Source organism: Phocoena sinus, chromosome 17 (genome assembly GCF_008692025.1).
Source record: "Phocoena sinus isolate mPhoSin1 chromosome 17, mPhoSin1.pri, whole genome shotgun sequence".
Classification (NCBI taxonomy): domain Eukaryota; kingdom Metazoa; phylum Chordata; class Mammalia; order Artiodactyla; family Phocoenidae; genus Phocoena; species Phocoena sinus.
This window is the reverse complement of record NC_045779.1, coordinates 60,689,555-60,717,477: the sequence shown is the minus strand read 5'-3', so window position 1 is coordinate 60,717,477 and position 27,923 is coordinate 60,689,555. Positions and strand designations below refer to the sequence as shown.

Below are 27,923 nucleotides of genomic sequence, written 5' to 3'. Positions count from 1 at the left end.
AGCCTTCATAAAAACACTTGAATTACATCTATAAAATTGTGAAACCTCCCAGTTACTTTGAAATGGGGCATAACCATGGAGAGGAAAGGAAATTAAACAGTGCTATAGATCAAGTTGTAAAGGGGCTGCCAAATAGGACCAGCAAGGAAGACAATAAGGAGTGCATCTGCTATTTCTTGTATCCACCCTGGGCAACCAGTGGATGGAGCTACTGTGTGGTGATCCGCCTAGATGCCCTCTTCATCAACATACTCATCCAGCAGCTTCTGGAGTACAGCTGCCAATGGCTCAGAGCTCTGGTAACTGCCTTGCCTGGGGTTGCAGACTGTCAGCAGATGGCCTGCCTCCAATCACTGGGGATGCAGGGATAGAAAGGCCCAGCCCCTTTGACTCAAGTTGGGACCACTCAGAAGGGTCATACCAGGTCCAGAATTTCTAATAGAATTAGCTGAGGGCTCTGTTTTAGCTTCTCCCTAAGTCCTATTTCCTTACAGATGTATCTCCCAACTACACTCTTCAATAAACCTTCTGGATGCAATTTTCTACTTCAGAATCTGGCTCCAGGGAACCCAATCAAAGACAATTTAATATGTGGTTAATACCTCATACTTAAAAAATGAAGGGACAAATGAATCAGCAAGTGAATTTTGTGGATTCTTGGAACCAAGATCAACTTGGGAAATTCCAGAAACTCTTGGACATTTTTGCCCTACATTTATTTGTTTGCTCATTTATAACTTATTTCATCTATCCATCCATCCACCCATTTATCCATCCATTTATCCATCCATTTATCCACCCATCCATCCATCCATCCATTCCTCCATTCAACAAATATTCATTGCACAGTTAAAATATGCCAAGAACTGTGCTAAGTGTTGGGGACATAATGGTGAACAAGACAGATATGGTCCCTGCCTTTAGGTGATGATAGACTAGGAGTCTGATAAGATGCTCCACATGTTGCTTTCATTAAAGGTAAAGATGTATGAAGAGTTCTAGGGACAAAGCCTCTGTAGCCAGGAATGAGGCTGATGGGCAGGGAACCTGGTGGCGTGAAGAGTGTGTCAGAATAAATGGTCAGAGCTTGTGAAGTCCATCTTGGCCTGACCAAGACTTACGTGTGGTCCCAACGGCAGTCACCACCTCAGTCTCGCTTCCACCATCCAGTACAGCCAACAGGGAAACTTCATATTCAGTGCCAGGTTCCAGGCCTTCAATAACATATGAGTCTTGGTCTTCTTTTAGGACAACCTGAAAAGTATTTGGTGCTTAGTAACTGGGTTTACTTGAATAACATAGGAAAAAGTTAAGAAAAAATAATAAAATGGAAAGATGTTATCCCGAGCGTAAGCAGTAAGTGACTTAAGCATAAACAACTTCAGGGCCATTGAATTCAATTTTAAAGTCAAACCAGAGACTTTTTTCTTTTCAAATCTCTCAGCAAATAAACGATTAATGTTGCAAAAGGGGCCTTTTCTGAAGTTTTTAAAAATTTCATTTATGACTATCAAAGAATCTGGAAATCCATAACATATATAACTAAAGCCCTAGCAAAAATGCATTTTAGTTTTACAAAAGTCATATGATTTGACATTTGTAAAACTCCAGGTCATGGAAAATATTAATTACTTTTGGGATTCTCAACCTGTCTTAAAATAGAGACCAACTCAAATGCAGCAGTGGGCATTCACTTCTAGATAAAACGCCCTGGATTAATTTTCAGCCTCAGACAACTCACTTCTTCAGTCTTCCCACCGTAGACTGGAATCCACATCAACTTGTGTTGCCCTTCATCAACTGAGAGGGGATGCCAGGTCACTCTAAAACTCTCTGTTGTCACCTCATCAATTTCCAAGTATTGCTGGGCGGGAACTTCCTCTGTAAGCCAAGGAGGGAGATTTTGTTAGGGAACTGAGAAGGGAAGAAAACCATAACTCAAGCAGCTCCCCAGGGCCACAGGTAGAGAAGACTCTCTGGTGAATCTCTTGTTTTAGGAAAGCACATGGAAGCAGGGAAAGCAGCGCCAATTAGTCCAGTGTGGGCTTATGTTTCTGTTTCCAGCATTTACCCACAGAATAAGTTAGGAAGACCAGGGACACAGCAAATTTTTACAGTTTTCCTGGAATTTCCAGAACTCTTAGATTCTCTATTTGGCCCTTTTCATTAACTATAAAAAAATAAGACTGCCATATTCATTACTTTACAAAGATACTATTTTCCAAGTATTTTGAAGAAATTAACAAAATGATGCCCTAGAGGCCTGAGTAATGTCACTTTTAGCTTTATTCACGTTGGTGCCTAAATCACTCTCTAGTAATAAGTTAAATCCTAGAGAAGAACGTTCATCCTTTTAATCTCGTACATGTGGCTGCCATCAGAAGTGAAGTATAATTTATCAGACATCCATTATTTCACTGCTTAAACACTTCTGGGATGTACAACAGAGACCATAACATCTAATTACACCAAAAATGAATTGTCAGTCATTGATTTTTATTATATGAAATCAGAGATTTTAAAACTCTTTGACAGGATACCATGAGAATTCCAACTACAGTTAGCCCTTGCGAGATTTTGCAAAATTACTGAACTTTTTTTCTGTGAAGATTATTTCTCAGTCCAGCTTATTTCTCAACTCTCTCCAAATTACCTTCTCATCTCAATACAGCACTAAATTTGTTTCCAAGTGCAATTCATGATAGGTCCAGAAAGCAAACAATAGAATTTTTCCACCAGGAGGCAAAAAGAAGTTATATTTATTGACTACAAGGTATATATAGAAAAGAAAAATAATGCATTCATGCTTTATTTTTTATTTTAGTATTTAAAATATCCCATATTGTTGTATTAATATTGCAAGCTTCATGAAAATAATTATTGGCTATAGATTGATGTATTAGGTTAAATGGTATGAAACCATCATTTTTTTGTAGGTCAAAAACTGTTGGAGAGCTCTAATTTTGGAAGTTCAACTTAATATACACATATATCAATGGAAGAAATGTGAAAAATTTATGTCGATAGAACAAAAGAAACAGTGTGAGATCAGGAAGACACAAGGCACACTTTTATTTAACTGAGACCTTTGAACTTAGATGGTCCTGTCCCTCTTTCCCTTGCTTTGAAAGAACATAATTAGCCAGTAGGCATTCTACTCACCTAATTGTTCATTGGGTAATAATACTATAAACTAAACAAATATTAAAATGCAATCTCTTCAAAATCACAATTAAAGAAGCTGCTCCAGCTTCTGGTTTCCATACAGTTACTCTTGGAAACTTTTCAAACCATAATAAGGCTTACCTGTGGTAAAAATTCCAGTCAGAGGCTCCGACTGTCCTTCATCATAGATGGAGAAAATGGCAACAGTATACTCGGTGACGGGTGTCAAGCCCTTCAGAGGGAACGTAGTAACAGGATCAACTTCAACCTGCAAAAGAAAGAAGTCATAATAGCTATATCATAGGCACAACATTCTATGACATAAATCACAGCAAGATCCTTTTTGACCCACCTCCTAGAGAAATGGAAATAAAAACATAAATAAACAAATGGGACCTAATGAAACTTAAAAGCTTTTGCACAGCAAAGGAAACCATAAATAAGACCAAAAGACAACCCTCAGAATGGGAGAAAATATTTGCAGATGAAGCAACTGACAAAGGATTAACCTCCAAAATTTATAAGCAGCTCATGCAGCTCAATAACAAGATAACAAAAAACCCAATCCAAAAATGGGCAGAAGACCTAAATAGACATTTCTACAAAGAAGATATACAGATTGCCAACAAACACATGAAAGAATGCTCAACATCATTAATCATTAGAGAAAGGCAAATCAAAACTACAATGAGATATCATCTCACACCAGTCAGAATGGCCATCATCAAAAAATCTAGAAACAATAAATACTGGAGAGGGTGCGGAGAAAAGGGAACACTCTTGCACTGTTGGTGGGAATGTAAATTCATACAGCCACTATGGAGAACAGCATGGAGGTTCCTTAAAAAACTACAAATAGAACTCCCATATGACCCAGCAATCCCACTACTGGGCATATACCCTGAGAAAACCATAATTCAAAGAGAGTCATGTACCAAAATGTTCATTGCAGCTCTATTTACAATAGCCAGGACATGGAAACAACCTAAGTGTCCATCATCGGATGAATGGATAAAGAAGATGTGGCACATATATACAATGGAATATTACTCAGCCATAAAAAGAAACGAAATTGAGCTATTTGTAATGAGGTGGATAGACCTAGAGTCTGTCATACAGAGTGAAGTAAGTCAGAAAGAGAAAGACAAATACCGTATGCTAACACACATATATGGAATTTAAGAAAAAAAAATGTCATGAAGAACCTAGGGGTAAGACAGGAATAAAGACACAGACCTACTAGGGAATGGACTTGAGGATATGGGGAGCGGGAAGGGTAAGCTGTGACAAAGCACGAGAGAGGCATGGACATATATACACTACCAAACGTAAGGTAGACAGCTAGTGGGAAGCAGCCCCATAGCACAGGGAGATCAGCTCAGTGCTTTGTGGTGACCGCCTGGAGGGGTGGGATAGGGAGGGTGGGAGGGAGGGAGACGCAAGAGGGAAGAGATATAGGAACATATGTATATGTATAGCTGATTCACTTTGTTATAAAGCAGAAACTAACACACCATTGTAAAGCAATTATACTCCAATAAAGATGTTAAAAAATAAATAAATAAATATAGGAAACAGAAGCCATTTTATTGTCTGCAGTTCACTTGGCTGGCAGCAGAGCTATAAGTACTGCAAAAGAGATACTAAATTATAAAACCATTTAGATACTCACATTTCTCATCTTTCAACCTTAAGTTGTAAGAATACCTGCCTTACAATAGGTAAATAGAATACCTGTCAGTTAATTCTCATGACATACTTGCAACCAATATTATTTCCATTCATTAAAGATATAGAAAGTGAAGTACACAAAATTTGCAACGCTAATACAAATAAATGTAATGTTTATAGCCGGATTTGCTAGGAGTAGCCAGACATGCACAATAACCTCTGTAGGAGTTAAATAGATGAGCAACCATGCAGGAGAAGGTGAGCACAGTTGCTGTTTGTTTGGTTCTTCAATGAGTCAACATTTTTTTTTTTAACATCTTTATTGGAGTATAATTGCTTTACAATGGTGTGTTAGTTTCTGCTTTATAACAAAGTGAATCAGCTATACATATACATATATTCCCATATCTCCTCCCTCTTGCATCTCCCTCCCAGAGTCAATATTTTTTAATTGGTAAGTTTCACATAAAAAGAGAAATCCCTGGTCAGACACACCAACTTTCTTTCCATGTCTTTCCCACCTCAGGGACTTTGCACATGCAATTCATTCTGTCTGAGACCCTATTTCCTTGGCTCTTTTCAAAATTAGGGCTTCACCGTCTGTCAGGACTGTATTTATATTTCATCTCCTCATGGGGGTGTTCATTTTTCTACGTATCTCAGTAGGGTGATTCTCTAACATTGCCTTTGTTTGTTTTCCCCCTAGCACCCAACCCAGCCTGAAATTATTTTATTTCCTAGTAGAAGATGTTTATTACTTCCTGCATAGAGTGTAAGCCCCTTGAGGTCAGGACCTTGTTTAGCTTCTTTGCTACTGTATGTTGAATTATATATATATTTTTGAGTGAATAGAATACATAAATGAAAACTGAGATGGAAGCACCAAAGATCCATTTTACAAGAGATTTAAAAAAAAAGGGAGGGGGCTCATCTGAGCAAAGCGTTAATCCAGAAACCATAGACATCTTGAAGGAATTGACCTCAGGTCAAAAAAAAAGATTGCCAGCCCTGGGGGAAGGAGTTTCCCTTTTCGTGTTTCTGGAACTCTTCAGCCACTCTGCTAGAGAGGATCAGCCAACCCCAGCCTTTTCAGCCACCCAGACATGGATTGAAGTCATCTTGGAAGTTCCAGCCCAGTCAAGTTCCCAGATGAATGTAAGAGTCACCTTAGCTGAAACCACATAGAGCAGAGACAAGCTGACTCTGCTGAGCCTGCCCAAGTTACATAATCATGGGTTGTTGTTTTAAGCCAGGGTGTTGGTTACATAGCAATAGTTAATTGAAAATATGTATTATCTTCTTCTGAATCTAGGCCTGATAATATTATGGGTAATTCTTAGCATTTAATGTTTACTCTGGTCTGGGTATTATCTCATGCTTTACATGCATTAGTTGTACTTACATCCTTACCACAACATTGTAAGGTAGCTCGTTATTACCCCTAAGTGGACGATGGGAAAAATGAGACTCCGAAAAGTTAAGGAACTTGCCCAAGAGAAAGCTAGCTAGTTCCTAAAACTTAAACACAAGTGTTTCACGCTCTAAATTCTCTGTTTGTAAATACTACTGACAGTATGGCTCCATTATTTAAACTCACAGAGAAGACAAATACTTTAAATATGAGTTCAAGATGTTCTTCTAAACTATATTTCCTGTTGCTTTCTGTTGTTTTGAATCGTAATGGCTAAGATTTACTGAGCACTTATAATGTGCCAAGGACCTTACATTCATTGTTTTATTTAGCCTCCTTATCCCCCGTCAAACACTAGGTATTTATAATGACTGTTTTACAAATGAGGAACCTGAGGCTCAAAGACCTTAACCAACTTTCCTGGAGACATAAAACTATTAACTGGAATGAACAGTTAGGCCTTGGTATACTTATATATATACAAGTGTATATATATATACATACATATATATATACACACACACATATAAATATGTGAAAGCATATGCATTTTGAACATTATATATTGAATATATATATTTATATACATTTTTTCAACAGATATATATATCTCTCTTGAAAAGATCTAGTTTATTAAAAACATTTTATTTGATGCTGAACAGACCATATTTTATGCATTAATTATTGATCATTTTATTTCATCAAATGAAAACTTCTAGGTATCATTTATTTTTACTTGTTATCATATTATGTTTTAGATTAAGTTCTGGAACTCATTTTATTGGTAGTACTTTTAAGATGTAAGAGAAGAATTTGGGAAAATGGTAACAAATGACTATGATTCATTGTTATGCAACGATTTTTGAGAAAAATTTTTCGGACTATCTAGCAAAAACTTCACTTCAGCCTATTCTAGGATGGATGAAGAGAATCCTTGATGAGGAATGAGGGACTCGGGCTCTGCTCTGGGCTCTGTTGTTGAGTCACTGCTGTAGGGGACTGGACTTGTCTCTCAGAGTCTAGAAACTGTGGCCTTTCATTTCTAAAGCTCAAATGGCAGCACTTTAGTTCTCCATCATGTTTGCACATTTCCCCAAATCTTTTCACAGTACATGCTATCTGAGATGACTTCTTTCTGCAGTTTGACAGGTCAGGCTTTGGCAACATTTTTTTCTATAAAATTTGCACAAGGTGCTCTCTGTAAAAACTTCAGAGGCTGTCTCAGGATTAGCACTCAATGTGTGTTAGCTGCCATCATCATCATCATCACCATCATCATCATCACCATCATCATTACCTCCATCATCATCATCATTACCTCCATCATCATGATCACCACCATCATTATCACCATCACCACCATCACCATCATTCTCATCACCATCACCATCATCACCATAATCATCATCATCACCATCACCATCATCACCACCACCATCATCACCAACATCATTATCACCACCACCATCACCATCATCACCGTCATCATCATCACCACCACCATCATCATCACCATCACCATCGTCATCATCCTCGTCACCATCACCACCATCAGTAGCAGCAGCATTTGTTTAAGTGCTCTGTTTTATTTTTTTTTTTTTTGGTCTCCAAAAGTTAGGGACAGGGGTCATGCAGAAAAGACACAGAGGAGGAAGAGGAAGTGAAGGAGGGAAGATGGGAGGAAGTGAAGCAGAGAAATAGGAATTGAGTTGAAAACAAGCTTTTACAATCAATTACATGTTATGTAGTAAGTAGATTTTAGTTGGGATATTTTGAAATTCATTCCAGAATATTTTGGGAATTTCCTAAAAATCCAATTGTAGCATTATCTTTAAATAAAAGCTTAAATTAATAGAAGTAAAGCAAAATACGGTAGGAATATTCAACCTTAAAATCATATATTCCAAAACTAGGTAAAGTAATATTTGACATATATAAGACACTTATCCAGCAACCTTTAGTCTCAATTGCATGGTTAAAAATTAAGAATTAAAAACACACACACCAGTCAAAATGGAAATGTTACAAAATCTACACATTGTTTATGCATTTTACTCAAATAAAATGTTCTCAGATTTTTATTCGTGGTCTATTTACTCATATTTTAAATTCAGTTTTATCAAACATAGCTTTCTAATTTCCCAGCACAATACAAATTAGAAATAGCAAGTGCCAAAGGCACTCCCAAGATTGAAAAACACTGCAAAAAAGCACATGTATTTCTTAACAAACATATTATTAGTCTGGGGTCATTATTTATAAAGGCAAATAACATAAAATGCCATGAGAGGCCAGAAAAGCTATATATTTTTTTAACTGGATGTTAACTAGACCTATTATGATCATTTCACAATGAATACAAATATTAAATCATCATGTTGTATACCTGAAACTAATATGATGTTATATGTCAATTACACCTCAATAAAAATATATAAATATATTTATATAACTCATATTTACATATATATGACAATTTATTTTTGTTTCATGAAAAATTATCACCAAATAAGAATATTTTGCAGTGAAAAAATATGCTAGTGAATACGGTTGTTATTTTTTTTTGTTTTTGTTTTTGTTTTTTGCAGTACGCAGGCCTCTCACTGCTATGGCCTCTCCCATTGCGGAGCACAGACTCCGGACGCGCAGGCTCAGCGACCATGGCTCATGGGCCCAGCCGCTCTGCTACATGTGGGATCTTCCAGGACCGGGGCACAAACCCGCGTCCCCTGCATCGGCAGGCGGACTCTCAACCACTGCGCCACCAGGGAAGCCCTGTTATTTTAATTGTTCAATGAGTCAACATTTAAAAATTGGCAAGTTTCACATAGAAATAAAAATCCTTGGTCACATAGTCAAGGGGAACAAGACCCGGCAGCTCCCGGCTAGATCACTATGCAGCAACCGTCTTCAGGAGCTGACAACGGCTGCTTCTTGGATGAACATGTACAAACTCCCCGGCAGGGTAGTCCCCACCACACCCAGCATCCGTGTCACTGTAACCCATTGTTCGTTGTCATTTACTGTTGTCTTTCAGTAGAGAATTTCTTCTACATGCATGTCCCCAAAATGGAAATATGAAATATAACCTAAGGTAGCTTCATATTTCAAGAAAAACAGGTGAGACTGTATTTCTTTGCAGGTGTGACAATTTCTGCACTCATTTACATTATCTGCATAACCTTCCTACACGGCTGAATTTACAACCCTTGGGAAAGTAGTTTATTTCTCGGTGATAACAAAGAGACACCGATAGCTCGGTGCTTTAGACTTCCTTCTTTTTCTACTCCAGGATCTCATCTTCAAAAGCAAAGCAGCTAGTCTAAAGATTCCAGCTTTGTCAGAATTATTTGCCCTCAGGATTTTTGAAGATTTAATGAAAGATGTTGAACAGTATTTCTGTGCTGTTAGCAAATGTGCAGTTATGGTCCATTCATTGCCTAGTGTCCCGTCTGATGGCACATTCCGCAAAATATTGCTTGGATTTACTTGTAGGAAAAAGTTTCTCTCTGCATATGAAAATATTTGCTTTATTTGGTCAGAAAATAGAAATCATGTAATCCAACCTATTTCCCTTGCTGTCTTAGCTTCTTGGACCAAGATAAGGAAAAAAAAATAAAAATAACTTTGCTATCTAGCCTGTGAAAATATATTTCCAAGGAGAGAAGTTCCGAAGAGTACTCGTCACTGAGTGCAAAATACTGTATCTTCATGGGTTTCAATAAGTTCTTATTTGAAAGTATCTTCCTACACAAAACCTGAATGATTCAGTTTTCAATGTAAGCTCATTGAACTAGGGTCTTTCAAATGCCGGTTTACTAAAAAGCAGAGGGATAACCTGAAAAACACTGATATTTCTAGTTTACTACTCGCGTGAAGATACATACTTCCTTATCCCTATTCGCTGGGGCAGACTGTATTTTCCAAAGATGGCTGTGTCAATATCTATCTCCCATCCCACTTGCCTCCCACCATAGGTTGGCACTGTTCTCCTCCCCATCTTGAATCCATGCAGGGATTTGTGGCATCTCCTACCTACGGAGTGTGGTGGAGGTGATATTTCTGACTTTTGATGCTAGGTAACAAAAGGTGATACAGCTTTCACCCAGCACTCTCTCTGTCTCGCTGGATACATGTCTGGGGACTCCTGAGCCAGCAGGTAAAAAGTCCAGCTCCCCTAAAGCTGTCATGCTGAAGGGATCACGTGAAGAATCTACTTAGAGATATAGAGAGCCGCTCCAACTCCCAGCTGGTCCAGTCTTTCCAGATCAGGTACCAGACATGAACATGGAAGTTGCTGTGATGACATCAGCTCCAGTCACTACCTGGCTACAGTCTCAAGAGTGATCCCAAGCCAGAACTACACACCCAACTCCAATTCCTGACCCACAGAAACAGCAAGAGAAAATAAATAATTAGTATTGCTTTGAGCCACTGTGTTTTGGGATGATCGGTTACATAGCCATAAAAAACTAAGACCCAACCACCGGAAAAACGCACATCCTGTTCCACAGCTTACCTCATTGATTTCAGTCCCATCGGCGTTGTTATATACAATCCGATAACCACTGATCTTTCTTGAAGTTGGGTCCCAGGCTAACCGAGCACTGTTAGAGCCCACACTGGAGATTCTCAGGTTTCTGGGTGGACTTAAGGGCACTTTGCAGTAAACGAAAAATAAAATTTTTCTGGAGTTCAGTGCAGTAAAGGGCACTTTGAGGTAAACGCAATTTTAAATAACATACATGTTAAAAAGACTCCCAAAACACAGCACCTCTGACTTCTGAACTACTTACATGTGAAAAATTTCACCCAGATAATAACTGATAACAAAGAACATTAACACATCAACAAAGAAAAAAAGTTTTACTTGTAGAGAATGAATAGCAGCAAACAATTACACATTCTTAGAAATAAATGAGGTTTAGGTAAATCTTCTGTGCCTTTCTTTTCTAGTCAAAGCTATTATTATAGGCTGATACAAATTAAAAAAACTAATGGATCAAAAACCAGGACACCTGAAATTAGATCTTAGCTATTGCATTCAACTATCATCGGATCCTGGCAAAGTCACTCTACTCCTCCGATCCACAGTTTCCCATACGTGAAATGGTTTCCCATCTGCCATCTCCACATGAGTATCTATTAGGCATTTCCACCTTAACATGTCCAAACCCGAACCACTGACTCCTGCCACCTCTCCCAGTCTTCTCTCTCAGTCTCTTTCTCTGAACAAATGAAAACTCCATGCCTCCCGTTGCTCAGGCCAAAAACCTTGGAGTCATCCAAGATTCAGGTTTCTGAACATGTGTCCCCTTCTCAGTGAAGCTTTCCATGATCACCTTATGTAAAATAATCCTTCCACCTCAATACTACCTAACTCCCTTCCCGGATTCTTTTTTTTTTTTTAATTGCGCATTTATGGGTCTCTTGTCTTTCTCTTCGAATATACTATAATCTCAGGGGACTGCAGAATTTGGTTTAATTTTGTTCCCCTCTTTATCCCCAGTATCGCAAGTTCTCAATAAATATTTCTTGAATCAACGAGTAGGAGTCTTGCCCTGGATACATCCCGCTGGCTTTGGGAGACTAGATAAAAATAAACACTTTGCTGTGGCTTTAAAAGTATTTAAAGAGGTGTTAATATTTCTGCAGATTCCTGACTACCAGTTCCAAAGCTTTTTGCACTTCTTGAAGGACCCCTTTCTGAGTCAACAGATAAAATTTGTCAATAATCTTTGAGGGCTTCGTGAGCTTTTACAGGTTTACAGTAAAAAACAATTGTTAAGATTGACTGGGCTTCCCTGGTGGCGCAGTGGTTGAGACTCCGCCTGCCAATGCAGGGGACGTGGGTTCGTGCCCCGGTCCGGGAAGATCCCACATGCCACGGAGCGGCTGGGACCGTGAGCCATGGCCACTGAGCCTGCGCGTCCGGAGCCTGTGCTCCGCAACGGGAGAGGCCACAACAATGAGAGGCCCGTGTACCGCAAAAAAAAAAAAAAAAAAGATTGACTGCAGGCTTTCCATGAGCCTGAGATGTAACACGTTATCTCATTAAATCCTTACTTTAGACAGCAAGGATAGAGTTACAATTAGCCCCATTATACAGATCATGAAACTGAGGTAACTTGGCCAAGGTCACAGTTAGTAGAAGCAGAAGAGCAGTTTGAATTTAACCCAGGCAATCGATCAATTGATTTGAGAGCCTGTGCTGATAGAACCAGCAGAATAACAAACTAGGAGATAAATCATGACAATTGTCAGCTGTAGCCATAAGCATGACGTTTCCTCACCCCAAAAGCTAACCCTTTCATTAATTCAATATGTACAGTTTATATGGTAATAAAGAACCTATAGGACTTGGTGACTCTCTACACTTAAAGGGCTAGAAAGTATAGGAGAGAGAAAAGCAATGTAATTACTTTAAGTGCTGTGCACACTTAGCTCTAAACCTTTCTGGAGTTCAGTTACTCTTGGCAGTATAGTGGAACAATGTCTAGTTTCCTCAGTGCATAAAAGTGTCAGTCTCAGGAACAGGTAGCCAGGATATCATTTTTAGGACTTTTTAAAAAATCAACTACTAATGGGAAAGAGTCACGGACACTTTTTAAAACTACAAGTATCTGCTTTTTGAAAGTTCAATTTAGGCCACTTTGCTCTTGCAAAGGACCAACATTAGTACCTAACTCAAGGTTTCACTGACTGAAAGAAATCTAAAGAGGATTTTTGCTTTTATAAAAAAGGCAAAAGCAAAAATAGCATTCAGGCTTTGCTTTGCAGCAAACCATTATGGAGATAGCGTGCACCCCAGGCAGCAAGAGTGGCCCCGCCAAGCTCCTTCCCCTGGAAACTACACTCAGCATCTCAGCATCAAGCCGCCACAGCTTTGAACTCTGTCTGTGAGCATCTGTGCTTTATCTTGATTTATTTTGTGCATCCGTTAGCAAGATGTGTCCTAAAATTAATTGCTTCTTTGCTTTATGTCATTTGGCTTGCGAAAGGTTTCATGGGAACACTACTTTTAAAGGGTGGGGGAAACCTGAATAAACAAATGAGTATTCTGAGTGAAATAGAGAGATGGGTGGTTGGGAAAAGTTTTCCTTCCAAATCTACAGAGTCCCAAAATTGACTTAAGTGATATATTAGATGCTTCCTGACTTATTTCTTTTCTCCTTCTTTCTTGGGCTCTCCCACTTTTGTGGTTTGTTGTTTTAAATACACCGGTCTTCCTCTGAAGAGCAAGACAACATAGCCTCGACTAACAGAGAATGGATGTGGGAGAAAATTTCCTTATCATTAAATTTCTTTGTATGTTTCTCAAGTAGAATCTTCAAGACAAAAGTACAGTAGAAATCGTGCTATTCACCTCCTTCCAGGCTCAGAGTGATGTGAGAGACCCCATCTCCTTGCCCTTTCTTATTCAAAACACAATGAATAGACCCCTATTTTTAATCGTAGGTGACAAAACATTGTTAGTTTGGCGGGGTAGCATTTTCTCTATATCACATTTTCAAATAGATAACTACAACTCTTAAAAATATTATGAACTCCCTACATTTACCCAAATTAGACTTGCCAATACAATTTTTACTCAATTAAAAAAAACTAATTATAATAATAATAGTCTGAGATGAGGAGGACATCAAAGATTTTCAGAAAAAGTGTGAATTTTGGTATGCGTGGGAGTAAAAAATATATTGGGTAACTGTGTGTTAATAACTTTCATTTGTATTACTGTATTTAATCTCTATCAACCACACGCTATAAGGTTATTGTTCCTCCTTTCACAGGCTCAATAATGCTTCATCACTTGCCCATTTTCACCCACCCAAAATATGACTTTAGCTGGGATTCACATCTTGGCTGCTCTGATTCCAAAGCCCACATTTTCCCCCCATATTCTGCTCTAGCATTTGGATTTAGACAAGGACACTGGTGGCATCATCTAGAGGATGCCACAGTTCAGTTCTAGAATCCATGTGACTCAATAACAACAAGACGAGAAGAAATACACTTCCTTCCCCTAAATAAATTAGACATTTTCTTACGTTACAATTAGCTCTTACGAGGTTTCAACCTAAACCAGTATTTCTAATTCAGAATCCCCATATTTGTTTGGGCTTTTATTACAGCATTTCATCTGTGTGACTGAACCACTCACATGTTGTTTCTTGTCCTGTAACAGGGTCGCTGGCCTCTTCTCCAAACATAGCGTAAACTGTGACTGTGTATTCCGTATTGGGCAACAACGCACTCAGCTCAATATCCGTGTGGGTCTCTCCAATTTTCATCTGAAAAGAACACACATTATCAGATCGTTTGCCAATGTGTATTATTCATGCTGATCAGAGCGCAGCTGAATACAGGTGAGACTTTATGTAATAAGACTCTGCCTCCTCACAAACCCTTCATCAAACAGGTTTCAAGCCATAATTTTTTTCATTGTCTCATGTTATTTTATATTAGAACCAGGAGCTATGAAACCATATAAAACTGAGTGTACCATGAGTGCTCTTTTAGGATAACTCTTTACATCTGGACCAGTGGCAGCTGCAGCCAGAGTAACAGTGTCAAATATTTGGTCCCCAGAAGAGCATGGGTGGAGATGAATCAGAAATGTTCTCTACAAAGAGAGTAAGTTCCAGGCAGCATGCTGAGAGTGGGATGCCAAGTGGGCATCTTTCACCCCTTAGCTAATTCTCACCAGTCCTCTGACTGGATGCCCAGTTTTTGCTGCAAAGCCTATGGAGCCAGACCAGTGTGGCCCCATTCAACAGAGGGGCTTGTCCACTTGGATTGCAAGTCCCCTCCAGGAGTCCAAAGAGATCAACCCACCTTGATGCTCAAATTGGCAATTTGCTTCTTGATTTGGGGATGACTTTTCTGACCCTGGGGGTCACTCAAACTAGCCAACATTATCAGTGTGTGACAACTGTGTGACACCTGTGTGACAGGAATGGTTTTATTTTTGTTTTGGAAAGAGGAAAAATATCTTCATAGACCGTGCCCTGTCATACAGCTGTCAGTGGTATGGTCAAATTAAAATGTTTAATTTTGAAATATCTCAGTGTATATAATATAAAGGTAGAGAAAACAACGTAATATTCCCTGATGCACCCACTGCCCAAATTTAATAAATATCAACATTTTGTTATATACACATCAGATCTTATTTTAAAAAGCACTATACAGTCAAATAAAACAAACTCTTTCTCACCACCTCTACCCTAATGTTGAAGTGTGTCTCACTGATACATTTTTTTTACTTCTGCATACATACAAATATATCTATAAGCAATATATGGTTCAGTATGTTTAACAATGTGCATAAATGGACCATTCAGTGTAATATTTTTACAGTTTTTTCCCTGGCAATATTAGGTTTCAAGATTTAGCCATGTTGAAACACAGGGACAGAGCTCATGTTATTTAATTCCCTTATGAGATTCTTTTGTATAAATATGCCATTATTTTCCATTCTCTTGATGAACATGGCAGTTGTTTGCAATATTTTGTTCTGACCAAGTGCCTGCATTGAAAAGTCCTTGAAGGATGTTTCTCAACGATATATACCTAAAAATTTGTATATATCTTTAACTTGATGAAATGTTTCCAATTATTCTCCAAGGCAGCTGTACCAACTGACACACCAGTTTACACGGATGTTTCTGTCTCCCCACATGCTCACTAATATGTAGTATTATCAGACTTTAAAAACTTTGCTAATCTATTGGGTGTGAGCTGGTATTCCTGTCTTTTTTATTTTTCTCTTTCCTGGTGAAGCTTAGTGTCTTTTTAGCATCATTTTAAAGTTTCCCTTCCACCAAAATAATTCAGATCGACATTAAATCCAAGTGGGCAAAAACTGTCTAAGCCTTGGTAATAAAAGAACACATGTCACCAATATTCTGTTCTTGACACTAGAATCACCATATTATTGGCCCTAAAGATTCTTGTCAAAAGAGGCAGGTTTTAGATAATGTTAAAGGGTCGAGCGCTATACTCCCTCTCATAACCCCTCCGCCTGCCTGGTCAACACTCCCAACGGTCATAGACCTCTCTGCTTTATTCCTTGAATATCCATATTGTAATAATTGTTAACTATAAATTAAAAAGAAGGACTAAAATAAATGATTCGAAAGTCAAAGATTCGTCATTTAAAATGGAAAAAAATGCAAAAAAGTCCACATCCATGAGATACACTTATCTACCTCTCAACTTGGTAAAACAAATTTTTCAAAGTCAGTGTACATAGGGTCATCACAGTCATTTGTGATCTGCATAGAGCAATATAAATTATATAAAATTTCTCTAGAGTAAGGTGGTAATACCTAGTATAAGCCTTAATAATTTGCATACTCTTTGAAAAAGAAACTTCACTTCTAGGAATTTATCCTAAGGAAATAATCAGATAACATGCAAAGTTATATGTTAAGGATGGTCCCAAAAGTATATTTATATAGCAAATTATCTCTTTTTTTTGGCCGAGCCCCTGTGCGGCTTGCAGGATCTTAGTTCCCCGACCGGGCCCTGGCAGTGAAAGTGTGAGTCCTAACCACTGGACTGCCAGGGAACTCCCCTATATAGCAAATTATCCAAATGTCCAATAGCATGAGATTAATTAAACATGACCTGGTACAAACCAACAATGGAATATTATAAAGTTGTTTAAATGACTATATAAAATATTATTTAATGGTATGGAAAGATATTCACAGTAAGCAAAAGGAAAACTACAAGGAAAACTACAAAACCATTCCCATTGGTTGTGTTTAAAATGCACTGGAAAAGACTCTTAACTAAATGATAACAATGGCTACCTCTAGGTGGTGGGATTACAAGTGATTTTTTTCTTTTGCTAATGTGACTTTTATAAATTTTATACATTTTTGTAGTAGAAACAAACCAAACTATGTTAAGGAAGTCAAAAATTCTAGGACTTTGGTAGACAGCATGCATTACCTCTTTTTCATCCCCAGCCAGGCCTTCCGTGAGAGGAGCGTAAAGGATCAGGTACCCTGACGCTCCAGCCACTGGGTTCCATCTCGCCCTCAGACTGTTCTCAGTCACATCGTACAGTTCAAGGTCAGAAACTATAGGTAAAGAAACTGCAAGAGGAGTATTTTTTTTAATGGTCAGCCATTTATCAGTGTGCTTGCTTATTTCAAGGTATCTATCTATATGTTAGGGTCTAAAACTAAACATATTTTTCAGGTAATTTTTGTCCTTGAATCTGTTCACATGGCCATATAAGCCCCTTTGGGGAAGGTAAACATAATGAATGTTTAAGAGCAGGAATGACACCTTTTAGCTTCTTATATCTCATTACAGTGATGGGCACAGCTGTCTGGGAGCCAGTCAAGAGTAGGAGACTCTTCTGACCACTGTTTTATACCCATTACCAAGCATAGTGTCTGACCTGCAGCAGCCATTAAAAATAGTTGTTGGGTCACTTAATAGATGACAGAATGGGGGGCTGGATGAACAAATACATGAATAACTAGATACTCATCAACACATTCAATCAGAGACAGTGAGGAGACATGACTGTCGGTAACAATAGGGTTTGAGAACAATAAAATAATCAAGAAATAGGATTTGCCATACTGGAGAGGTAGGGAAAAAGGGATTAAGAGTAAATTGCAAGTTCCTGGCTTAAACAATGTCAATAAAAACTATGAAATGTTGTTTTCAAATATAATTCCAGGTCCTGCTTGCACTCCCAACCACAATGCCAAGTTCAGGACTTTGCTTACAGGTGCAGTTCCCTATCATACTTCTATTGGCGTGCCCGTAGTACTTCACTGCACTAATTTGTTTGTATATCCTTGGGTTGCATTTTCTCCTTTGCTAGTCTAAAACTTCCTTAAGGGCAGGGGTTGTTGCTAAAAATATTTCTGCAAAGCAGGAGTATTAACAGCTGCCTTACAAATTGCTTTCAGGGATAAATCCAATAACGTGTTGGACGGGGAGTGTAATTATCATAAAGCCTGGCACCTTGTTATTGGTCTATCAGAGGCAGAGTTTTTAGATCAACTTTATATACTATCTGGCATGTAATAGGAACTCAATTAATGTTTGAAATAACTAAATGAGGGGGTGATCAAGTTTCTTAAGATTATCTCTTCCCAGGATTCTCTGAACATGTGTGCATGTATATATGTGTGTGATCAGGATCTTGCTGAGTTAAGGAATGACTGACTAGTATTCATAAGTTTTAATTACAGTGATACTCATAAAGAAAACAGATGTAATGCACTTTCCCTAATATTCTACTAGGCAGGACAGCTACAGCGCTCCTTCTCTACTTCTAATGACAAATTCAAGCCCACTGCTTAGTTTATAATAAGAATTCACTAAATATTTGTTTATTAAATGAATAACTGTATTTTGCACCCTTCATCGCTTAGAGAGATTTCTCTCTCCTAAACATACCAGAATTTTATAATATCCCTCCCAATAGATGGCACCTGCAAACTGCAAATATAGCATGGACCAGTACTACGTACAGCACAACTAAGCCACCTGAGCAATGGCATACAGAATCAGAAGTGGGTACAATTCAATACACACGTGTGGTTTCAGTTCCCCGAAGGCCTTCGCTAGCAGTGTGAGCGTATATTGCAAAGACTGCTATCTGATATTCAGTTAAAGACATCAAGTTTTTCAATACTGTGGAAGATAGGCTTCCATCCACCACCACCTGTTGAAAGAACAGTTTGAGGAATGAGAAAATGGAATATCTCACATGCAGACTGGAAATCCAAAAGCAAAAATATTTTCATTAAATATTTTCTTATTTGCACCACATCCTCTTTCCCACTGTGGCAGTCAATTCCCCTTGAATTCTCACATGAAGTGACCCACCTTTTAGGAATATGTCCAAAAGTCCCTTACTAATTCACATCTAATGGAAACTGTGTCATTCCCAAGCTAATGGTTATCCTAATCACATCCACTTAGTAACAGTTGACATGTGATATTTTTCCATGGAGCCTTAGGAAGCATTTAAAAGGTTTATTAGTAATGAAAAAGATAGAGCAATTGGAAGCACTCTGATTTTTTTTTTAAGTCCAGATGACTTAAACCTCTAGAATCTACTCAAACACTGAAAAAAAAACAAAAACAAAAAAACATAAATCCTGCCATAATGCAGAAGAAAACTGTGAAACATGCTGAGGTCAGTCAGAGGTTAGAACAACATAAGGTGTTAGCACTTCAAAAGAAGAGAGGGAGGGACTTCCCTGGTGGCAGCGGTGAGTTAAGAATCCACCTGCCAATGCAAGGGTCACAGGTTTTATCCCTGGTCCAGGAAGATCCCACATGCCGCAGAGCGACTAAGCCTGTGTGCCACAACTACTGAGCCTACGCTCTAGAGCCCGCAAGCCACAGCTATCAAGCCCACGCACCACAACTACTGAAGCCCGCGCACCTAGAGCCCGTGCTCCGCAACAAGTGAAGCCACCGCAATGAGAAGCCCGCACACCGCAACGAAGAGTAGCCCCAACTCAATGCAGCTAGAGAAAGCCCGTGCGCAGCAACGAAGACCCAGCGCAGCCTTAATTAATTAATAATTAAAAACAAAAAAAGGGAGATTTCATCACATTTTAACATAGTCCCTGTATCAGACATGAAATGGGAACCATCCAATCATCTGGCAATAGATGTTCTTTCCTGTGATGGCCAACCCATGAGAAAGGCCAGCCACAGGTGTTTTATTACGGCTTCTCTTTTGCACGAATCTCCGCAAACATCCAGGAAATCCCAAACCCTGGAGGACTATATGCCCACATTATTTGGAACACACAGACTTCTTTAAGGCAGAAAGTTCAGACCACTCACAAAGTAGAAAGAAAATATCGGTAGCAAAAGGGGATTCTGGCCAGATAATTAACGACTGATTCCTTTTGCCTTAGAACTCATTAATTTTTAAAATCACAAAAAAGTAAAGTCAAAATAAGTTGTGTTAGAAATGGACACATGACCAGTTCTGAAGGTTCCTTGATGGAGGTAAGAGGAGAGGATGTAAATACCATAACCTAGAGAGATAGAAGAACAACATAGACACATGGAAACGTATTTCAGTCAAATAATTTTAAATGCTTGTGACAAAATAATCTCCTTATATACACATTTCTTTCTTGTCTTCACTACCGTACAAGAATTGAGAGAATGAAAATAATGGTTAGAAAATACTGTCTCCTTATTACCTCTTCTGGTTTTCCACCCCTGGCAGGATAATACACGACTCTGTATTTTTCCACTTTTCCTGGGGCATGAGTCCAGTTTACCATAAAGCTCCTGGCAGTGACTTCAGAAGTAATCAGTTCTGTAGGTGGCCCAGTGGTGGCAAGGGCTGAGGCTAAATTTTAAAGAAACACATAAAATGAGCCTCTTTCCCATAGTTATTTCCTATGAACCTAGGAAACTCCACTAGTCAGAAATGATTGTTGATTTTATGCTGCCTCTAAGATTTTCATCTCTAGATAAATTAATTCAGTAATTCATTACAGGCATACCTCAGAGATATTGTGGGTTCAGTTCCAGACCTCTGCAATAAAGCAAGTCACACAATTTTTTTGGTTTCCCAATACATATAAAAGTTATGTTTACCTTATACTGTAGTCTATTAAGTGTGCAATTGCATTATGTCTAAAAAAACCCAATATACATACCTTAATTTAAAAATAATGCTTTTGAAAAAAATGGCACCAATAGACTTGCTCGACACAGGGTTGTCACAAACTTTCAGGCTGTAAAAAACACAATATCTGCAAAGCGCAATAAAGCGAAGCACAACAAAACGAGGTATGCCTGTACAACATTTGTTTATTGAAACATTTGTCTATGAGGTACCAATCACTATGCTAGGTTCTGAGGATACAACCTTAAATAAGACATAGCCCTTGACTCTAAGGAACTTTCTTGCTGTAGAATATTAAAAAAACAAAAACAAAAACACAACATTGAGTTTGTATCTAAAGGTACTCTTCTGAACTCTTTAGAAGTATTACCTCATTTAATTCTCAATAGTTGCTATTATTGTTCCCATGTTGTAGGTGAGAAAACCAAGTCAGAATGATGTGAAATAACTTGCCCAAGTCACACTATTAGTGAGTATGAGAGATGAGATTGATTCCCAAGCTTCTTGACACAAGAGCCTGTGTTTTTATGCAACAGAGGGTACCGCCTCTATACTGAAGACTTCAACAAATGACCAATATTTAAAAGTAAAAAGAGAAGAAAAAGCAACTAATATATACTGAATGTCCACTATAAGCTAAACATCACGTAAGCACTTTGTGTGTGTTATATACATGTTAAAACAATGAGTCTGTAAAAGATTTGGGACATGTAAAGTTTAAAGTCCTTGGACTTTAGGATTTATTATCTGCTAGGGGCATTTACTTAAAGGGACTTTAGTAGCCATAACAATGGGGAAAAAAAACATAGTTATGGAACGATAACTATGACCAGGTACTTTATTACATGTTTTATCAGCAATCACATGTAGAAATTTTTGTGGGTAAAAATGGGCTCTAAAGTCATCTCATCAAGCACCTCAGAGAAATTTATTCAGGAAGCTACTACTTGGCTGCCCAACCTAGTCCCAAGAGTTCTAGTCCAGGGAAAGAGGAATGATGGAAGAGAGAGGGACAAGTAGCCAAACAGAATCATTCCACACCCTGGGTACAGTAAAGGCAGGAAATAAAACAAAACTCTTAAAGCAAGATCTGGATATTACCTTCTGCTCAGATCACATCCCTATTAACCAGGTGTAACCCGTAGACCAATGATATCATGAGGAACAAGGGTTAAAAATTCCATGATGGCTGAGCATCCAGGAAGATAGAGCAGATGTGCTTTTTCCTACTCTTCCCCTCAAGTACAACCAAAATTTCTGGAAATTATGTATAAGACAAGCATAAGACCCTGAAAAGTAAAGGGAAGAAGGTAGATGGGCAAGGGACTGTTGGACCCAGGGAACGGTACAGTGGTGAGTTCCCTGAGTTTCCTTTTGTCTCATGTATCCTAGACATAGAGCTAAAGAATCCAGCCACCTAGAAACACAAACAAATACAGACAAAAACAATCCAATGAAGCCTGCTCTCTCTAGCCAAAGGGCCAGGAAAGGAGCAGCCTGCCAAGACAGAAAACTTTTAGGCAATAACTGCTCTAGTCTAAACAAAAGCCACAGGAAAAAAAACCCCAACTGTGGCCCCATCCCCACTCATACCAGCAAAGGTCAAGTGAGGAGCCAAGACATCTACCTTTCCTGACTGTAACAGCGTGCCCCAACATTTACCCTCATCCTATCTGCAACCAGGGTGGTAGGAGAGAATGCCAAATAGGGAAGAGAGACAATCATCCCTGACAAATAGTAACAAATCCTTCCACCTCATTTCCATCTGTGATATATGGGGAAACCACATGAAGAGCTGGGACTTCCATCCCCACCTGGTAGCACTGAGGCACCACTCCCCTTTCCCTCTGGGATGGTATCACAGTAGATCTGGTGGTAAGTCAGTACTTGAAGAAATAAGGCCTGAAAAATTCTCAAATTTGACAAAAGGTGCAAACTATAGATTCAAGAAAATGAGTGTAACCCAAACAGATAGGCCAACAGAAACTCACCCCAAAATATACTGTAGTCAGACTTCCTAAAACTAAACTCAAAGAAAAAGATGTAAAAGGAATGGGAAAGAAATGACACCTTATTTTTAGGGGGAACTTTTTGAATGACAGCAGATTTCTCATCAGAAACCATGGAGCCCAGAAGAAAGTGGCATAACATTTTCCAAATATTCAAGGAAAAAAGCTGTCAATGAAAACTCTATCTAGCAAAAAATATCTTTTAGAAATGAAGGGAAAATCAAATCAGTCTCAGATAAAGTAAAATTAAATAAGAATTTTTCACCAATGGACCTATCCCAAAAGAAGGACTAAAGGAGGTTCTTTAAACAGAATAACAAAAAGAAGGACTTCTGGGACTGCAGAAGGGAAGAAAGAATGACAGAAGCATAAAAGTATGGGTAAATATAATACAGTTTACTTCTCCTCTCAAGTTTCCTAAACTATGTTTTGTGGTTGAAGAATTATAACAGTTTCTGATGTGGTTCAACATTTTTGGAGAGGAAATATTTAAGACAATTGTATTACACACAGATATGGTAAAGGGACTTGAGGGAAGCAAGGTTTCATCATTTCACTCAACCTGGTATAATATCAACATCAGCAGACTGGGATAAGTCATGTTTATATAATATAATAACTAGAGCAACCGCTAAAAGAGATAAACAAAGAGATTCCATCAAAAACATTATAAATGAATCAAAATGTAGTTCTAAAAATGTTCAAGTAACCCACGGGAAAAAAAGATAAAGAAAACAGAGATGTGAAAACCAGAGAGAACAAACTGAAAAAAATAAATAAATAAAAATTAAAAAGCAGGTTTAACCTCAAACATATCAATAATTACATTAAATAAAAATGGCCTAAGCATACCAGTTAAAAGGAAGAAATTATCAGAGTGGATTTAAAAACGTGATCAACTATATGCTATCTACATGAAATCCACTTCAAATATGATATAGGAAGGTTGAAAGTAAATAGATTTTAAAAATTATATTATGTAAACATTAATCAAAAGGGAGTAGAAATGGCTGTATTAATGTAAGATAAAGTAGACTTCAGAACAAAGAAAATTACCTGAGACAGAGAAAGACATTACATAATGATAAATCGTTAATCAACCCAGAAATCCTAGCATTCTAAATGTATATGCACCAAAAAAAGAGCTGCAAAACATATAAAGTAAAAACTGATAGAACTGAAAGAAAAAACAGACAAATCCACAATTTTAGATGGATATTTAACATCTCTCTCTCTCAACTATTGATAAGACAATGAAACAAAACAATCAGCAAGGATATAAAACTCAACAAGACCATCAACCAACAGGATCTAGTCAAAACTTATAGAACATTGCATGTGACAACAGCAGAATACACATCCATTTCAAGCACCTACAGAGCATATACCAAGATAAACCATATCCTGGGCCAAAAAACAAACCTCAGAAAATTTAAAACAATTGAAATCATACAGAGTGTGTTCTCTGATGACAATGAAATAAAATTAGAAACCAATAACAGAAAGATAACATAAAAAAGCCCAAGCACTTGGAAACTATGAATAACACACTTCTAAATAATCAATGAGTCAGAGAGGACATGTCAAGACCAAAAAATATTTTAAATTGAATTAAATGAAAATACAACATATCAAAATTTAGGGACATTGCTAAAGCAGTGCTGAGAAGGAAATTTAAAGCATTTAAGTAATTACACTATAAAAGAGAAAGCATCTCAAATCAATAATCTAAGAGTCCATCTAAAGAATCTAGAAAAGTGAAAGCAAAATAAACCCAAAATAAGCAAAGTGAAGAAAATGAAAGAGCAGAAATCAATGAAATAAAAACCAGAAGAAAAATAAAGAAGTTATATGAAACCAAGAGCCAGTTCTTTGAAAAAAATGCAAACATCTAGCAAGCCTGAAAGAAAAATTTAAAAAGAGAAGACAAAAATTACCAATACGTTGGAGGAAACAGGAGCTATCACTATAGACCCTGCAGACATCAAAAGAATAAGGGAATACTATAAACCACTCTACACACATGAATTCTACAAGTTCTAGGAAATGGATCAATCACTTGAAAAGCAGAAGCTTTCCCTCTAAGATGGCGAATAAGACAATATTCATTCTCATCACAGTTAACACAATACTAGAAGTTTTAGCCAGTGAAATAAGGCAACAAAAGGAAATAAAAACCACAGAAATCAAAAGGAAAGCAATAAAACTATCACTATTTGCAAATAACATGACTTTCTACATAGAAAATCTCCAAAAATCTAGAGAAAAACTCCTATAAATAATTAATAATTTCAAATAATAGGGTCAGCAGATACAAGGTAAACATACAAAAATATAATTATATCTGTATATACTAGCAATGAAAATGTGAACACCAAAATTAAAAATACAACTAAAATTTCCCCAAATAAAATTAAATACTAAATGTAAGTAGAACAAAATGTATATAGAACTTGCATCCTAAAAAGTACAAAATGCTGATGGAGAACTTAAAGAATATCTAAACAAATGGAGGGATTTGCCATGTTCATGGATTAGAAGAATCAACAGATTAAAGATGTCAATTATTCCTAAGTTGATATTTGATAATTGAAAATTGATTTAATGCAATTCCTATCAAAATTCCAATAAGACTTGTAGTAGAATAAAAATTATTCTAATATTTATATTAGATTAGTATATAAATTAAATATAGAATATTATATAAGTATTATATAAATATATAAATATTATTCTAACACTTACATGGACGATAAGGAAGTATAATAGCAAAACAATTTTGAAAAAGAATAATCAAACAGGAGAACTCAGTCTATCCAATCTTAAGACTTACTATATAGCTACAGTAAATCAAGATGGTATGACATTGGAAGGGGGTTAGACACATAGACCAAATGGAACAGAAAAGAGAACCAAGATATAAACACACACAAATGTCTCCAACTGATATTCAACAAAGTTGCAAGGTAATTTCAATGGCAGAAATACAGCCTTTAAGCAAGTAGTGCTGGAACCGTAAACTAAACTTCAAATCCTTTATAAAAAATTAACTCACATCATAGATTTAAATGTAAAATATAAAACTTTTGGGAAAAAAATAAAAAGGAAAATCTTTGGGAATCTAAAACCAGGCAAAGAGTTCTTAGACTTGACATGAAAAGCACTAATCATAAAATGGAAAACAGATAAACTGGACTTCATCAAAACTTAAAACTTTTGTTCTGCAAAAGACCTTGTTAAACAGATAAAAAGAAAAGCAATAGATTGAGAGAAAATATTTACAAATCACATATCCAACAAAGGATTATTACCTAAAATATAAAGAATTCTCAAAGCTCAACAGTTAAAAACTAACACAAAAAACAACCCCCAAAAAAGTCCAGTTAGAAAATGGGCGGGGGGGGGGGGGGCACCTTCAAGATGGTGGAGGGGTAAGACGTGGAGATCATCTTCCTCCCCACAAATACATCAAAACTACATCTATGCATGGAACAACTCCTACAGAACACCTACTGAATGCTGGCAGAAGACCTCAGATTTCCCAAAAGGTATAAGACGCTCTCAGGCAACCTACACACAGAGGCGGGCAAATCCAAAGCTCAACCCCAGGAGCTGCGCGAACAAAGAAGAGAAAGGGAAATTTCCCCCAGCAGCCTCAGGAGCAGTGGATAAAATCTCCACAGTCAACTTGATGTACCATGTATCTGTGGAATACCTGAATAGACAATGATTCATCCGAAAATTGAGGTGGTGGACTTTGGGAGCAACTGTAGACTTGGGGTTTGCTTTCTGCATCTAATTTGTTTCTGGTTTTATGTTTATCTTAGTTTAGTATTTACAGCTTATTATCAATGGTAAATTTGTTTAATGATTTGGTTGCTCTCTTCCTTTTTAATTTTGTTTTATATATATATATATATATATATATATATATATATATATATTTCATTTTCCTTTTTCTCCTTTTCTGAGTGTGTATGTGTATGCTTCTTTCTGTGATTTTCTTTGTATAGCTCTGCTTTTGCCATTTGTCCCAGGGTTCTGACTGTCCTTTTTTCTTTTTTTTTTTCAGTATACTCTTTAGCACGTGTTATCATTGGTGGATTTGTTTTTTGGTTTGGTTGCTCTCTTCATTCTTTCTCTCTTTTTTTAAATTATTTTCTATTTTTTTATTTTTAATAAAGTTTTTCTATTTTAATAACTTTATTTTATTTTTTTATTTTTTTCTATCTTTCTTTTTCTCCCTTTTCCTCTGAGCTGTGTGGCTGACAGGGTCTTGGTGCTCTGGCCAGGTGTCAGACCTGAGCCTTTGAGGTGGGAGGGCTGAGTTCAGGACACTGGTCCAGCAGAGACCTCCCAGCCCCTCATAATATTAAATGGTGAAAGCTCTCCCAGAGATCTCCATATCAACACTAACACCTAGCTCCATTCAATGACCAGCAAGCAACAGTCCTGGACACCCTATACCAAACAACTAGCAATACAGGAACACAACACAGCCCATTAGCAGAGAGGCTGCTTAAAATAATAATAAATTCACAGACACCCTAAAACACACAACCAGAAGAGGTCCTGCCCATCAGAAAGACAAGATCCAGCCTCATCCACCAGAACACAAGAACCAGTCCCCTCCACCAGGAAGTCTACACAACCCACTGAAACAACCTTACCACTGGGAGCAGACACCAAAAACAACAGGAAATACGAACGTGCCACTTGCAAAACAGAGACCCCCAAAATAGTAAGTTAAGCAAAATGAGAAGACAGACAAATACACAGCAGATGAAGGAGCAAGGCAAAAACCCACCAGACCAAACAAATGAAGACGTAATAGGCAGTCTACCTGAAAAAGAATTCTGAGTAATGATAGTAAAGATGATCCAAATTCTTGAATATAGAATGGAGAAAATACAAGTAACATATAGCAAGGACTAGAAGAACTAAAGAGCAAACAGACAGGGATGAACAACACAATAAATGAAACTAAAAATTTTCTAGAGGAACCAATAACAATAACTGAGGC

At 37.5% G+C, this 27,923-nt stretch overlaps 1 protein-coding gene across 1 annotated transcript in view; it reads right to left on the bottom strand.

Moving 5' to 3' along the window:
• COL14A1 (collagen type XIV alpha 1 chain) overlaps positions 1-27,923 on the bottom strand; it is a 245,422-nt gene that overhangs the window by 159,736 nt on the left and 57,763 nt on the right. Inside the window, exons 9-16 of the mRNA XM_032610321.1 lie at positions 20,458-20,609; positions 18,821-18,950; positions 17,210-17,355; positions 14,409-14,538; positions 10,767-10,906; positions 3,307-3,433; positions 1,742-1,881; positions 1,122-1,254 (exon numbers count right to left, since the gene is read on the bottom strand). Of these exons, the coding sequence (XP_032466212.1) occupies positions 1,122-1,254; positions 1,742-1,881; positions 3,307-3,433; positions 10,767-10,906; positions 14,409-14,538; positions 17,210-17,355; positions 18,821-18,950; positions 20,458-20,609 (1,098 nt within the window). The remainder of the gene's footprint in view (positions 1-1,121; positions 1,255-1,741; positions 1,882-3,306; positions 3,434-10,766; positions 10,907-14,408; positions 14,539-17,209; positions 17,356-18,820; positions 18,951-20,457; positions 20,610-27,923) is intronic.